The following is a 15,974-nucleotide window of genomic DNA, read 5'->3' on the forward strand; positions in this document are numbered from 1 at the left end:
AATAATATTAGGTATAAATGTGAAAGTGTGGATGTTTGGATGTTTGTTACTCAATCACGCAAAAACGGCTCAACGGATTCGGATGAAATTAGGGATGGAGATAGTATACCCTGGATTAACACATAGGCTACTTTTTATCCCGGAAAATCATCAGCTAGTATGATCTAAACATAATATATAGGTGGAACACAATTAGATTGACTCCTTTAGTCGTTGGTTAATTAATGAAACAGATAATTTTAAAGACAATGGTTCATACGTATCTATAATTATTATAATTCTTATTAATTATAATCAATAAGAATTGCATTTCTATCTGCATCCAGTTAACACGCCACGTCGGAAAATCAGTGAAAGCGCGGAGTGGCCAACAAGTAAGTAGGTAGTTTGTTACTTATAAGACTTAAATAGACATTAATGAAAGTCGCTCAAAGGACCGCTATATTTTAAGGTAAATGAGAGGAATATGCAGACGGGATGACAGAGATGGCGGCATGGATTCATTAAAAAAAACCATTTTTTTAAACGTCTCTTGCGCAAACTTATTTCTATCTACCAATTAATAAGTATGTTGGTTTCGCACAAAATATTAATATTCGACTAAGTATTTCAATTACTTACCTATACCTAAGGGTGAAGTGATTTTAATATGAGCCCACAGTTTGTGTTGATGAACGTCATTTGAGTAGGTATTTGAAACCAAGTCTAAGCGCCAAGTCGGCGGCGCACGGATGTACAGAAAGACAACGGCTAAAACTAATGTGAACTAGAGGCGTCGGCTAGGGACTTGTAATTACAGCTTGCAAAATTAATGCACAGAAACTTAGATGAAATGAAACCGGAGCATAAAGTTCGTCGTAGCGCACGAGTAACTTGCTTTCGATGTCGCGGGCTAACTTGCGAGTAAAGCTCGAATAGTTTCCGTGTTTTTACTAAATTATTTCCTGTTAGGTAGATACCTACTGGGTAGATAGTTAGATACTACCTACAACAATTTCTTCGCGATTATGTTGATAATAAATAGGTATATCTACGCGTATGAGGTAAGTCTTTCATTCAAAGTTTTGGTAATCGTGACTCTTGCCCGGTGATAGCTGGGGACGCATCTCTAACTTTTCGGAGTTGTGTGCGTTTTAAGCAATTAAATATATAAGTATATCTAGGTACTTATTAATAAGCATATTTGCATTAACTGTGAGGGAAAAAATTGTGCGGAAACCTGCATGCCTGAATTCTACATAATGTTCTCAAAGGTGTGTAAAGTGCGCCAATCCGCACTTGGCCAGCGTGGTGTACTATAGTCAAAGCCTTCTTATTCTGAGAAGAGAACCGTGTTTAGTAGTGAGCCGGCGATGAGTCGACGATGATGATGAATCGTAACCAATTTTTAGACAGGCAACCTTACTTTTTTGTTATCCGTTACTACTTGGTAGGTACCTATACTTATTGTTGTATATTGTACCTACATTTTGCTTGAAAATATTTTTTAATCTTAATTTAATTAAGGTAGACTTGACCTGATTTCATTAGGCAATCCATTCGCGGTATCCCCATTTATGTGCCTACCTAGCATGATAAAATATACTTTTCATTTGATTAAATGTTGATTAACTGATGGGTGAAAGTTCACCCTTTCGGGAACTCAGACCAATCTATTTGTGAGGTATTTGTTTGATATGTGGTGAAAATTACAGGAAAAGTTGTAAAACCGCATATTTGTATCGCTATTTGTGTACTCGTAACAATAAAGTATAAGCTGGCTCAGAGCCAGAAGTATTCAATCGGAGTTCATACTTAGAGACGTGACTGCTACACAATTATCATTTTACTGACTGCATGTACTTACATACGAAGGTAGGTAGGTATAGATAATAAATTACTTGATCAGTTAGGCATTAAGGCATATTTCGATTACTCAGTAACGAGTAGATGATAATATTTTAGTAAAATTATTATGTCTAACCTTGGTAGAGAAGCCTCTATCACAGACGGTGCACTTGAATGGACGTTCCTTGGTGTGGCTCCGGTAGTGGATTTCCAGTGCCGAGTTGCAGGCAAATGTCTTGTAGCAGATGGTGCACGTTGTGTTGCCGCGCACTGCATACAAACAAATCGACTGTTGATTGCCACCATTAAACTCTGAACACAAATACGTATCATCAATGTTTAGGTTAGTTCCAGGAAATCGTTATTTTAAAGTTTAGAAACAGCGCCCGGTATTTGGGGTATTATTGTATAACATAATAATATTAGGATAGCATGAAGGATTGGAAATGCGGATGACCGGGGCGGACGTGTAAGTAAAGAGCCCGCTTTCGCATACCTGCGGGAGGAAAGGCAAGTCCGAGCGGGCTGAAGGGCGAGCCGCCGAGAGCGCCGAGCGCGGCGAGCGGCGTCGGCGGCGACGGCAGCGGCGAGTGCAGCGGCAGTCGCGGCGGCGTGGACAGCGCCGACGGCGACGGCGGCGACGCGCGTGCACTCCGCCCGCTCTCCGAACCTGTCGCCGATGGGAGGGAAGCCGTTGTGGTGATGGTTTTTACTTCAAATTCGGACGCCGAGGCGCAGACGGAGAGCGGTGAAGTTCGACGATCTTTGATATTTGGTTCGTCGTCGAACTCCCGAGTAGCGGGTTCGCGCTCGTCTCGGCCGCTCTCGTCGTCGGTTCCGCGGGAGTCCGCCCTTCGGTCGCCGGGAGTGGAAGGAGTGGGAAACATTGGAGGCGGGATGGGACGGTAAGAGTTATATTCAGTTACGTCTGAACCGGTTAATGACTGACAATTGCTTACTTCAGCATCGCGAACTTGATCTAAATACACATTGCATCTATCACCCGTGTGAAGACGAATATGTTGATGTAACATGGTTGGGTCCGAAAATTTCTTGTGACAAACGGGACACTGATGTAATAACTGTGAAGGAGGCTTTATACGATGCACGCCCATATGAGTTTTCAAATTCCCTTTAGTGGTAAAAGCACGGCCACACAATTTACATCGAAACGGTCGTTCACCAGTGTGAGTTCGATAGTGCATCTGTAAAGCACTTTTACAAGACAAAACGCGATGGCAAACAATACATTCATTCGGATCAGACACTTTATTATCAATGTTATCTACTAATTGTTGTAATTTCGAAGTTTCTGATGTTTTTGTAATTTCAATAAGACTTTCCCAAGAGTTATCGTTGCTACCGGGACGCGGCAAAATTGCATTATAAAACAAAGGGTCACGAGTGAGATCACTGTCTATGGTACTACTGGGATAGTTGTGAAACGGAGTAAGGCTACCTGAAGAGACACTGCTGGGTGGGGAGTGTGGAAACAGTGGGAATGAAGGGAAAGTACGAAGTCCCGTTGCTATTGAAATTGGTCCAGATATCGATGAGGTCTTACTTGAGAGATTTTCCGGTTGATCTGGATCGGGCTTCACGTGTGGACTATCTCTGCCGATTTGATCTTCATTGCTGTATTTGGAATCCATGCTGCAGTCGTCATACGGTGACGTCGATGGATATCGATCTTGTTCTGCATCGTGCCCTATGTCACTGTCTTCAATTTCTCGCTTAGGTGATATACGATCAGTCTCTTCGAAGCTTGAATCTCGTTGACTCTCTTCGTCTTGTGGTTCAGATTTAAAAATATCAGATGCGGGTCGAGGAGGGCTCGGTGCGGAAGGTTTGCTGAGATCAGCCGGCGCGTCTTGTTCTTCTCGCATAGCAAAAAGCGGGTGATGTGAAAGTGGCTTATCACCCAGAGGGCGCGGAGGCAGTAAATCGTGATGAGGTGGCCTGTATAGTGGCAAGGTTGGCGGAAAAGGAGCCGGTGCTCCCGGTGGAAACTGAAGGGGATGCGGTGGCATTCCAGGAATAGGCCCCGGTGACAATTGCGCTAATAACGGTGGATGGTATTTATCCAAATGTTCCGGAACAGGATTAGGGTTCATTTTGACGTGTGGGAATTTTGAAGTATGCCTTTGAAAATGAACTTTAAGATTGCCTTTGGTTGTAAATCGAGAGCCACATACATTACATTTGAACGGTCTTTCCCCTGTGTGAGAACGGATGTGAATTTGAAGGGCTGAGTCGCTGCCGAATACTTTTCCACAATATCTGCAGCGATGTTTAAAGAAAGGTTCATTACGACCACCACTTTTTCCATCATAAGGTGACATTTTTCCAGACTTTCGAAAAGCTAGTTCATCGGCAAGATTATTTGCTAGCAGACCCTGTGACGCATTGTCGAGCACTTCCTGTGCCCGTTTTTGAAGCATTTCAAGCGTATTTGGTTCATTTAAGGACGGCGGAGGATCATTGTTTGTTATAATTGAGGATGCTAATGATGAAGAAATGGAACTATAGGGTGGATGGGACATCATAGGTGGCGATGAGTTCGGAATTTTAGGAATAGAAATCGGCTCTGTTTTGGGTGTAAGATGTGTGTGAGTTGACGGTAAACTTTGGCTAGTAGGAGGAGAGGGTACAACAGGAGATGGCTCCCGTGGCGGACGAGGCGGCGACGGTGTTCGAACTGGCGTAGACGGGGCGTTGTGGTCCGGTTCACTTGGCGGTGGGCTTTGGTGATCGTCCTCTTTCCGTCGCGTTAACGATAGTTGATTCTGAAGTTGACGTATTAACTGAAGTTGGAATACTTGTTGTGATTGCAGCGTGTATAGCGTATTGTGTAACACTTGTAATTCTTGTATGGCAGCTTCGTTGTTAGCATTGTTTGCCATCGCTGTGGCAGCGAATTGGGCGACAGCTACTCTCGTATTTTGTAGAGCCTCAAGGGTTACGTGTCCTGCCAAGGGAAAAGGTAAGCCCACGGGTGGTACGTCGGCTTCTGGTATTTCACCCTCGCCATCTTCGAGACTATTATTATTTTCTGCATCTTGTCGATGCCTCCTCACTTGTTCTAATCGCTTATTAGGACCATCCATTTCCTCATCTCCCGAGACTACCATATCCTCAGGATCGGAGTGCATCCTCTCTTCACCCATTTGCATTGCTTTTTCATCGCAAAGCCGCTTATGATATAAGAAATCGTGAAGATTTTCGAATTGTTCCTGACAGCGTGGACACATGTGTGCCTCTGAGCGATCTCTTGCTTCATCTGGCAAGGCATTGTTAATATCTTCCTCCGAACAGGAGCCCGTCGAACTTTCACCTAAAACAAAAGAAAGCTTTTTAATAAAATTATAATTTTGATACAGCTTGACTTTGTAAAGTGTAATTGTTAGGTACGAGTGGTTGAAAAAATTGTAACAAAGTGAAGCAGGTACCAATATTAACTTCTGATTGATTAAAAATTATAAAGATGTTAATTTATATTCATATTCTTTTGCGTTCATGTACGTACCTACCTACCTACAATGTGTTGATAGCTCTGCCTAAATCTAACACTAACATTTTGGCCATACTAAATAATTACCTAATAATTATTTACCTACTGTTATCAATAAGACAGCAATATAACATTGTTAGTTTATTCTGTTACTCTTTTCAAACCACACTGAAACCACCAGGTATCTACTTATATTTAACAACAGAGATACATCTACTCATCGCTAGATGGCGTTGCTTATCACATCTGTTATTTATGAATGCAAACTATATTTTAGATAATATGTAGATCAACCTAACAGAAACTAATTAAAATTTCCAGTTAGACTACGAGTAAACTCCAATAAGATTTTTTAAATATAAATATTTGGGATGTAGGTACGAGGTAGTAGATATCTATTTACTAAATTTCGAACAAAGAAATCATCAAATTATGTACACGGCACAACACATTCCTACCTAACTTCGATTGTCTTCGCCTCGCTTTTTAGTGTTCTGTACATAATAATGAACCTCATATAATAGGTGTATAACTAACTAGAACATCGCAATAAACCGTAAAAGAAAAACCCAAAAAATGTTCGTTTGTTTTGGTCACAGCTTATAAATTATTTTATAAATCGCTGTTTTCAGTAGGTATTTGTCGTTTAAATACAATGGTATGCCTATGGTGCATAATACACCGAAATAAAAAATAAAAAGTACTGATATAATAAAATAAAAAATATATTTGTACCTACTCTACTTAATGAGCTCTAAACAATGATACCCCACAATATGCTAGGGTGAGAAAAAAAAATTTTTTTCGGCTCCTTTTTCATGTATGGGAGCCCCCCTGAAAAGTAATTTAATTTAATTTTTAATTCAATATTTGGTTTTGGGTATCTTTGGTATACCTGAAAGTTTGGTATGTAGTGTAGATCGTGAATCTATACTAAATACCTACCAAAGTTTCAGGTTAGTAGCTCATTTAGTCTACGAGCAAGACACAATATGTGACACGCGGACAGACAGACAGATAGAGAAACAGGCATACAGACAGATAGATAGACAGACAGCAGTCTATTTCCCAACCTGATAATTTATAGGTAAGTACCTAGGTAGGTACAATGCGAGCTTTTTAAGCAAAGTAGGAATTTACCTAAGCAAATATTGGGTGCAGTTGTGTCAGTCATTTAGATTCATTATGGAATATATCTTAACGTCCAGTCGATAGTAGGTAAGTATGTGGCATAATTAGTCAAATGAAGTAAAAGATACGCAAACTATTTCTTGGTTAAGTGTGGCAGTGTGTAGCAGCTAAGTATTAGTTACAATATTCCATACCTACGTGAAACTTCAAATCTATAATTACGTCGGATTAGATTTTTTGATTGTTTAATACCTATACCTAACTAGGTAGGTACTTTTAGAAAGCTTACCTACTAACTACTAAGTAGGTATAAACTTTTTTTTTACTTGCAGTCGGTAAGATGACATTGCAAGGATTTCCTGAGATCGCAAAGATGATTTTTAGTGTGTTTATGTCTTGATAAAGTAGGTAAGGTTAGCAAGCGCGGATCGTTGTGGGCACGATGGGCATGCCCACAACCCCAATAGACTTGTGATGTATCTTTCACGGTCTATTTGAGGTCGATATGTAGATGATATTATATCCAATGCCATAATAAAATTAAATAAACAATGAATCCTGAAAAACAGCTAACATTTTACAGGTTTATTAATTTACTAGTGTTCGCTCAACCCACATTGTACGAAATCTTGGTTAGAGCGTCATATATTTTGTAAATATTTCCTTGTAGGAATGCATAATATCGATCATGAACGACTTCATACTCCGACTCGCACTTGGCCGATTTTCCGTTGGCTGTGCCCACAAACTTTTCTGAGGGCTGGATCCGCGGATATAACACGTGCTTATAACGTGAATCCCACTGAGGTAGGCAATATTTATACTTAGGTACATATAGGTACTTCATATTCAACCACCTTCCAAGTAGTGCTTTTGGATTTGAGAAGCAGTGATTCATAACAATAATGATATAAAATTTTTGTTCATTGTTTGGTTATGAAATACTCTTTAGGTAGGTAGGTAGGTACGTTATGGTGAGATAGATATATGTTATCGTCATCTAAAGATATTATATCTACTTATATAACATTAGGAATCCCCTTAAAATGAAATGAATAAAGTAAATATCATAATAGTCAGATAAGTAAGTAGATTACCGACCAACCACGCGTATTAGAGAAAAGTTTCTTGACAACATTTAGGTTATCACTTATCACGGCTTAAAAAAGCAGTCGGAGTTCTTGATAAAAACTGCTTAGGTCAAGAGCGGACGTTGAAGAGGTCTCCTTTTATATTGAATATTGGTGGATTAGTAGCCATAAGAAGATAAATATTTAAGTCATTTATTGCAATGATTGTTCGTATGAAATCAATATCGCATATTGATTACGCCATGATGGGCGGCCATTTATACGACCACACTCGGAGAGCGTAACTAATTTAGTAAATACCTTTTACAGCAAGCAGTAGGACATGCAAAAAAGTAGTATCTAGTCTTATGTAAATCACTGGTAAGTAAATACATCGGACTCGATTTTTTTTTCACCTTATTTATAATCTTGCATTTACAAATTAGTATTTTCTAGCGCATAGCTCGTGTGCTTATATTATGAAAAGGCGAGGACGCAATTAAACCTTAATAAGGGATTTGTTTATACATATATTGGTTATGAAATATACCTATTTAGGTAGGCAGCTATTAACATTTTATATTAAGATTGGGTAAATGGAAAATATGGAGTTAAAGTGATAAGTCGAACTGGAAAAATTTGGGATAGGTAACGTACCTAGATCACTCTTTTTTCTAGTAAGTAGCACCGCTGAGGAGAAAAATCAAACTGTTCAAATTAATAGGTACCTACGCATTTTCTAAACAAGTTCACTCCATCGTAGGCTTTCACCTACCCTCTGTATCAACACTTCCCTGCAAGTATGATTGCAACCATCCGCTGGAATATAAATTAAAGAAGAAACTCCACCGTATTTTTAATTCGTAGATACGTGGAAGAATTGAAACTAACTAGGTAGGTAGGTACTAAATTGGGACTTTTTCTCAGAATGTTATGAAGATGTTGGTATCGAATCTTCGGCATTCGCTTTGGCCAATTTCGGCTGAAAACACCACCTTTGGCTAAACCTTTGGCTTCGACCAAAATGGGTCCTAGCTTTGGCCAAAGCCGAAGGTTTTTACCAAGACGACGCGAGGCGAAAAAACCACCTTTCGGATCTAGCCAAAAATCAACCTTCAGTCGGACAATAAGTAGATACCTACTTAGGTATTAGGAGATGCAGTGAGTGTCCTATTTTGAATAGCTCATAATACTTATGTATAAGTAAGAACATACCTAGATATAGGTTTTAGATCGAAATACCTACTTCTATTATGCTATTTTAGCATAAGGTAAATGGGTAAGTAAGCGAACAGCTAATTCACTTAGGTACCTTACATTGTAGCTTTAAAGTTATACCGACTCTGTTGAGGTATGTCAGAGTATAATATACATATTATACTTCGTTATACTCATCATTATGTAAACGTTTTTCATTGTAGGTCGTTAACGATAAGTATTTTTGGAAAAAAATAAATAGCGATATTTATAAGCCAAATGCGGCTTTGTTATGGCAACGACGGTAAGGCATGTCAATAATTAACACATGAACGCAACCACAGAATAAGCCACCTTTGATACAATATAATCGAATATTCCACATAGTTATCTAGTAGGAATTTGTGTGAAATCATTTACGCCACTTGTTGAAAGCTTTTTAAGTTTCCGTACTAAAAAGGTAAAAAAGGAACGCTTTATTGCGACTTCGTCCATCGTTCGTAGGTATAATTATTTTCTATACCTACATAATGCTGTCGATTTAAAGGGGCTGCCGGGAAGGAATTGGATGAGGAAGGCTGAGGACCGAGTGTGCTGGCGCTTTTTAGGGAAGGTCTATGTCCACAGGCTGATGATGATGATTAAGTATTAAGGTATGTTTAAATACCTTGATATCTTCCAATTTATATCTTCATGTATAGTAGGTAGGTACCTACCTAAGTCGGAGTTCAAAATATTGCTGGCAATTTGCTATAGGTAGGGACCTACAGTAATGGTCCTTCCGATCTTGGTGCAAAGAGAGAATACACAGACTTCAGGACTGAGCAAAATATATGATCTTTAATTAATAAATCTATAAGTACCTACTTCCATATTCATCCTGCTGATATTATAAAGGCGAAAGTGTGTGTGTTTGGTTGATACCTTTTCATGGCCTTTCCGCTTAATCGATTTTGAGGAAATGGATAGGTAGGTATAGGTACAATATTATATAGATAGCTTGCATCTCACATACTGACAAAAGCTACGTACCTACCTAGGTATAGCTACAATATATTTTGAGTCCGAAAAATAAAAACAAAGACCTTATTTTAAATCAGTCAATTTTGTGTGTTTGTTAGGTACATACGTAAGTTATTTTAGAATAGGTAGGTAAATATTTTTACTCTCATTTTGAAAATATCCTTGGCGATTTTTTAAAATTTATTGTCAGCGACAACAATTCCTAAATATGAATAAGTATTTCGTAATCGTTATGAAACTTTATGTTCAAGTGTTAAGCTGTAGGTACCTATGATAAACTGATATTGTTTATATTTTAAAAAAAATTTTACGCATTTCGCACGAAACATACCTAGATGTGTACCTACAGATAATAGCCAGGTAGGTATATGTGCAAACCTGCCCACTTGGCCGGTAAGTACCTAGGTACTTACTTACTTTTAAAATTTTCGGGCAATCCGTAAGTACTAAAATTACTAATAAAATAATACGTAGGCATTAGGCAACCTACCTATTGGATGCATTGCAACATTGATTTCCACGAACAAAGCTTTATTGTCTATTTAAATAAAATAATGGTTTAGTTATTTACATAGTATATATCTTATTATGTTACACGTCGATATACCTATATTAAAAATTCATGCTACCTATTATCAAGTACTTAGGTATATTATATTCAATGTAAGTGAAATCTATTTAACCTTTGGTATTGGGACATCACTAATCGTCCATTGTTATAATTCATATGTCGGTACGGGTAAAATATAGTTAGATATCAGGTTTTTTATGTCTATTTATTATACTTAGACACCAATACATGAATGAGTTACTTAGATATCAGTGGAGGTGGGTATTTCAAGCAGCTCTACTAACTTACTTGTAAAAGCTCCACGCCAAAAGCTTCTGTTGTCCTCATTATAAACACAGATAAATGCGAAAGTAGGGTAGGTAGATATTTTTGTTTGGAACAACGGATCGATGTACTTTTTGCATGGATCAAAAGGCCTCGAGAGGACATAAGCCACTTTTTCCCGGAAAATCAAAAAGTTCTCATGGGATTTTTGAAATAGGTACCTATGTCCATACGAACAAAGTCGCAGGCATCACCTAGTTAGTTAGTACATTCATATCATAATGATTAATTATAATATTTGCTCCACTTTACTGCACGGCCCAACCAGCATTGCAGATCTACCTATAGGTAGGTAGGTACGCCATAGGGGCACTAATAAAAAAATGGCTAGGTGGGTAAGTACCTAGTTAGATAAAAGCACCAAATATTTTTATTTCTCTACCTTCATTTATGCGAAAAAAAGTTTATGACTTAGGTATATAAAGTAGGTAAGTACTCGTAGCTACCTATCTAAGTACTTAATGTAAAATAAGGGTTTTTAACGAAAATATTTTGTACCTAAGTACTTACATACTTATTCGTCCAAAATCTTGTGTGTTGTGAGGTAAAATTACCTACAATGGAAAGTATTTTTTTTTGTTATCAACAGTAGCTAGGTACGTACCTACACAATACTATCGCCATTCTTATTTAATTTAATAGGTATAGGTAGATACTTATACCTAGCTGGATGCCCACGACTTTGTCCATAGATTCAGATTCAGATCAGAAAAATTCCATACTTAGTCATCCTTTGATTTTCTGGGTTAAAAAATAATGCCATTCTCCATACAACGTTCGATACCATGGTCTTTGGCTAAGTAGGTACTTAGGTATAATTTCCAAAAAAATCACGTTAATCCGTTGCTCCGTTGCGTCGGGATTGAATGAAAAACCAACAAACAAACTCTTTTGCATTTATCATATGGCTAGGTAGTGATGTAAAGCATTTAGGTAGGTAGGAGACTATTTTAATTTGCATACATTTTGAGGACGCTATTTTTACCTACTTAGGTAGGTATTTATAATTAAAACTGTTGTTTAATATATGGGTAGGTACGTACATCATTTATGTTTTAGAACTCATAGATAATATGGTTGTCATTTTAAAAACTTGTAATATTATTTTTATCAGCCATTTATTAAGTGATCAGCTTCATAAATATTAGCAGTCATCATCGTGCTCGGAAGCCATTAACGTGTCCCAGCATTTCATAATGGTATTAAAGTATTTCTTCTTATTAAAAAGTCCACGCGTGTATCTAAGCATAAATTTGCTTATCACATATTGATTTTCCAACTTTCACCATAAAATTTTTAATGCCATAGCGTCGCTCTATCTTTATACGATACACAAAAACATTCAGTTGTCGTATTTAAAAGTAAAATTTCAAAAATGAACGATCCAAAGATGCCCTTCTCTAACGCACCGGTCGGAAATCGGAATGTTTACATTCAAATGCAAGCGAAAAGTGAGCACCTACACAAAACATTCATAATAATCCCGGATAATCTTGCGGTAAGGGCTTAAATGTCTCATTTGTAGCGAGATACCGGTGCGGTTAATGCTAAGTTTGTAAGAAGGAGGATTAAAGGTGTCTGTTTGTCGCAATTTGGCTTTGAGCCTTGTGTTAGTAAACGCGACGCGGCGCGCTCAAAGACGGTTCGGCCCGCGCCCGACCGCCGCGCCGCGCCGACGCGCGTCTTACGCAGAAATACACAAAAACGATATTGCGTCCATTCTTGGCGAACGAGCCGGCTCGTCTCTCGATTCAATGCCGGAGAATATTCCAATTTTTGAAGCGATAAAAAATAAATTCTATGATTTGACTTCAATATTTAATCGCAGGGTTGAGCCTCAGCCTGCATTTTTATCGGCTAAGAGTTACCACATTCTGATTTGGAAAAGGAGGAATATCTATTAGCAGGATAGAGTTTGTTCACTATGATAAATTGAGGCATGGAATCAACATTTGGGCTAAGTGCCAAAATACATTTTGATGATAAATAAAATAAAACTGTATTTATTATGGATCAACATTTATTAAGACACATTATTATGTGCAAATGATTACAAATAATACTGTTTATTCACACACCTGTTAAGTATACTAATTTAAAAAACATTTATTTCAAAAAAGACATTATTTAAAAACTAATTTAGAAATGGGTCAAAATGCAAGGTTTTTGTAATTTATAAGGACTTAAGTGCCAATACAGTTTTATTATCATTGGGGCTAAGTGCCATATTAGAATTTTTTTTGTTTATGTTTGTTTTAATTAATAAATGCAATTTTTCCAGGTTTTTTTTTAATGATCAGCACACAAATTCCTGTAGAATTCTTGGCAGTTGTCTGGCAAGTATTCGATCATACTTTCTAGATCCCTCATTTTTTCTTTGCTTATTGTGTTGTGAGTCAAAAGTCTATGTAACTCCACATTTTTTAAATCTGAAATAGATTTTCCTCTTTTGAAAACATTAACTACCTTCCATGGTTCTATGTCTGTGAAATTTTGTTTTATGAGAACTTCACCTGGCTTATCTTTCGTTACTAGCAACCTTGATGCTGTTGAAATATTCAACTTTTTTGTCACAATTATGTCATCTGCAGCAGCTTGGAAGTTGAAAAAACATTCACTTGTCATATCAAGAACTTGGAAAGGTTGTGATGTATTTTTCGCACCGGTAATCACTTTTTTTAGGTCTTCAGGAACATAACTTTTCATAACCTTTTTTCTTTTTTCTATAATTCCGAAATCCCTGTCGCACTGTAAGAAACTGTGGCCTGTTATAAGAAATTTTTGTTCGATTGATTGGAAGTGACCATTTGCTACTAAAAACATCAATAGGAACAGAATCATTCTGTTTTTATTTTGGCCGGCACAGTTATCGCACCAAATTATCAGATGGTCTTTGTTTGTATTTCTTTTATTTACAAAACTCAAAAGGCATGATGCTATTTCATTGCCTCCTCTGCTACAGATTCCTTCGTGCCAAAGACACATGTAAGAGTTCCCAATATCAGCTACATTGATGCACAAGTTATAACAGCTAAGCTGGCGTTTGTAGAACATTTCTGAGTGTGTTAATGTAGGTACAAACAGCACCTGCTGAAGATCAATGGCTATTGTCATAGTATTGCTGCCTGGCAGTTGAGATTGCTCCCTATCTGTGGCCATAATCTGCCGAGATGATTCAGCTTTTCGATGATGTAATTCCAAAGTAGCTTTTGCGGACCGACTTTGTGCATTTTGAGATCGCACTACTGCAGATAAGCGATCACAAACTTTACACGTATCTGTTCTGGGCCTCTTGAACTTTAAATCAGGAAAATATCTCCGAAATACTTTTCTGTAAAATTTATATGTTACTTGTTTACCAGGGTGCAGTTCATTAAAGGCTTTATAACATCTATGTATGTTTAAATCAGGGCTAAGGTATTCTTTTGTGCTTTTTGCTCTTGTGTAATGGCTTTCATCCCTGGGGAACATATTAATATGTTCTTTAACTCTAAGCACATCCTCTTCCGTATACTTTAAACTTTTATGTGAAGTTCTATTATCACGAAAAGACGTATCACCATGTTTTTTTTTGTTTATCAATGTCTCTATTTCTTTTTTAGTAATTGCAAAAATGTCTGAAAATGTTTTCTTGCATACTGGTATTAGTGTACCATCACCTTTAGGCACAACATATGTAATGGTCGTTTGTCGTCTGCTATCAGATGGTACGGTATAATTACCATGTCGACGACGCTTAATATTATGCAATTGAAGCAAACCCATCAAATACGTTCTCTGTGTTTTTAAGTCTTCACGGTAGAACTTTTCAAATAAACTCAACTTCATGTCATGATCTAATTTGTGGCACTGATTTTTACATTTGCATATTTTCTGTAACATAAATATTTATTTAGCGTTGTTGTAAAATCAACTCAAAATGAAACAATAATAAACTACATGGTTACTGAGATACTAACCTCCATAGTCGGTGGCATTTTCGCCGGTATCACTTTTCCTTTCCTGTTCATATAACTTTTTCCCTGTACCTTCAACGATTTTCTTATTATAGTTTTATTTTTTGTTCTTTGTTTTGTGTTATCGTCCATTTTGAGATGCAAATTATTTCAAAGAAACAATAACGCCCATGAAATGACCATTGAACGAATCAACGAATGTTATTTTGACAATTTTGACATTGACATTTCTATGATCGGATACACGCACGACCCATTTGTAAAGAAACAACATTTGGCACTTACTCGTAACGCCATCTACCAAAAACTCTCAAAACTACAATAAATTTTACTGGGCACTTTGCACCTTTGTAACGGAATGGCTAACTAATGTAGCACATTTGACAGGCAAAATTCCAACTTTGATTTTTTTGGCACTTAACCCAAATGTTGATTCCATGCCTCAATTCTTGTGCATCTGTCTAATGCCTATTCTGCTTCTTTAGGTAAAGTATCTAAGTAGGTACATCCAGAGTCATTTTAACATGAAATAGTTTTGAAATAAGGTCTAAGTACCTACGTACTTAGTGTGTTAAATGGTCTAAGTCAATTTTTTTCAGAATCGGCTACGGAACACTCAGGGAGCAGATTAAATTGCGAAAATAGTCGTATTTATGGTATATCTATTCTTAATGTGTATTACCTATAAGTAGGTACGAGTTTCTCGGGTAGGTACCTAATTGGTACCTAGATCCACACAAGACTTCCGGATTTTTCCTTTAGTTGTGTATTGCCGCAAGACCTCCCTTCATATCAAATTTAAAGATTGTAACTTTCAAGATTTGTAAAAGCTATAACTTTTTTATAGCAATTGGGGACTATTAACCTTAGTGTGTAAAAGTAAACTATTAACCTTAGTGTGTAAAAGGCCCTTGAGTCTTTACACACAGACAGACGAACAACAACGGCAAGGTTTCCAGTATACCATTAATTATGAGGATCCCTAAAAAATTAACAAGCAGACCTACCTGGGTATATACCTATATGTTACCGGAAATGTACCTAATTTTAGTGATTCTGTAGAACCTAGTTAGTCATTCTATGAAATACTGCAGAGCTTTTTTTGGCAAAGTAGATAAGTAGTTATAAAATAAGCAATCTATCGTTGACCATTTCATACATTTACTAAGCATTGTATACAATTCCTAGGCACTCTATACAATTCCAAAATGCTCCTGGGAAATGTATAGGTAGGTATATCTACCAAAGAATTATTAGTGAATAAATAAAAAATAAAACACAGCTAAACTGAGAATTATGAGGGTGATCATGATTTTCATGGTGATAGTGATGCATCTATGATCATCATGGTTATCATCATAATT

The 15,974-nt window shown here is 37.3% G+C and overlaps 2 protein-coding genes and 1 long non-coding RNA gene across 8 annotated transcripts in view; 1 reads left to right on the plus strand and 2 right to left on the minus strand.

Moving 5' to 3' along the window:
• LOC123867505 (homeotic protein spalt-major-like) overlaps positions 1-15,974 on the minus strand; it is a 35,339-nt gene that overhangs the window by 12,446 nt on the left and 6,919 nt on the right. For 2 of the 5 annotated variants that reach the window (XM_045909580.1, XM_045909586.1), the window contains exons 2-4: positions 3,392-5,161; positions 2,324-2,497; positions 1,964-2,097 (exon numbers count right to left, since the gene is read on the minus strand). In XM_045909580.1, the coding sequence (XP_045765536.1) occupies positions 1,964-2,097; positions 2,324-2,497; positions 3,392-5,161 (2,078 nt within the window). Of the gene's footprint in view, positions 1-1,963; positions 2,098-2,323; positions 5,162-15,974 lie in introns of all 5 variants that reach the window. The other 3 variants (XM_045909571.1, XM_045909562.1, XM_045909594.1) reach the window with 2 other exon arrangements.
• The window catches only part of LOC123867609, an 18,228-nt gene continuing 2,254 nt past the window's right edge, over positions 1-15,974 (plus strand). The window contains exons 1-3 of the long non-coding RNA XR_006796455.1: positions 1-103; positions 4,304-4,314; positions 12,184-12,189. This is a non-coding gene — a long non-coding RNA (uncharacterized LOC123867609). The remainder of the gene's footprint in view (positions 104-4,303; positions 4,315-12,183; positions 12,190-15,974) is intronic.
• Positions 12,585-15,974, minus strand: part of LOC123867552 — a 21,807-nt gene continuing 18,417 nt past the window's right edge. For both annotated transcript variants that reach the window (XM_045909649.1, XM_045909641.1), the window contains 2 exons: positions 14,614-15,058; positions 12,585-14,527 (listed from right to left, as the gene is read on the minus strand). In XM_045909649.1, the coding sequence (XP_045765605.1) occupies positions 12,944-14,527; positions 14,614-14,742 (1,713 nt within the window). In that variant the 5' untranslated portion in view covers positions 14,743-15,058 and the 3' untranslated portion in view covers positions 12,585-12,943. The remainder of the gene's footprint in view (positions 14,528-14,613; positions 15,059-15,974) is intronic.

The sequence above is a fragment of the Maniola jurtina genome, chromosome 1 (assembly GCF_905333055.1).
Source record: "Maniola jurtina chromosome 1, ilManJurt1.1, whole genome shotgun sequence".
NCBI lineage: Eukaryota > Metazoa > Arthropoda > Insecta > Lepidoptera > Nymphalidae > Maniola > Maniola jurtina.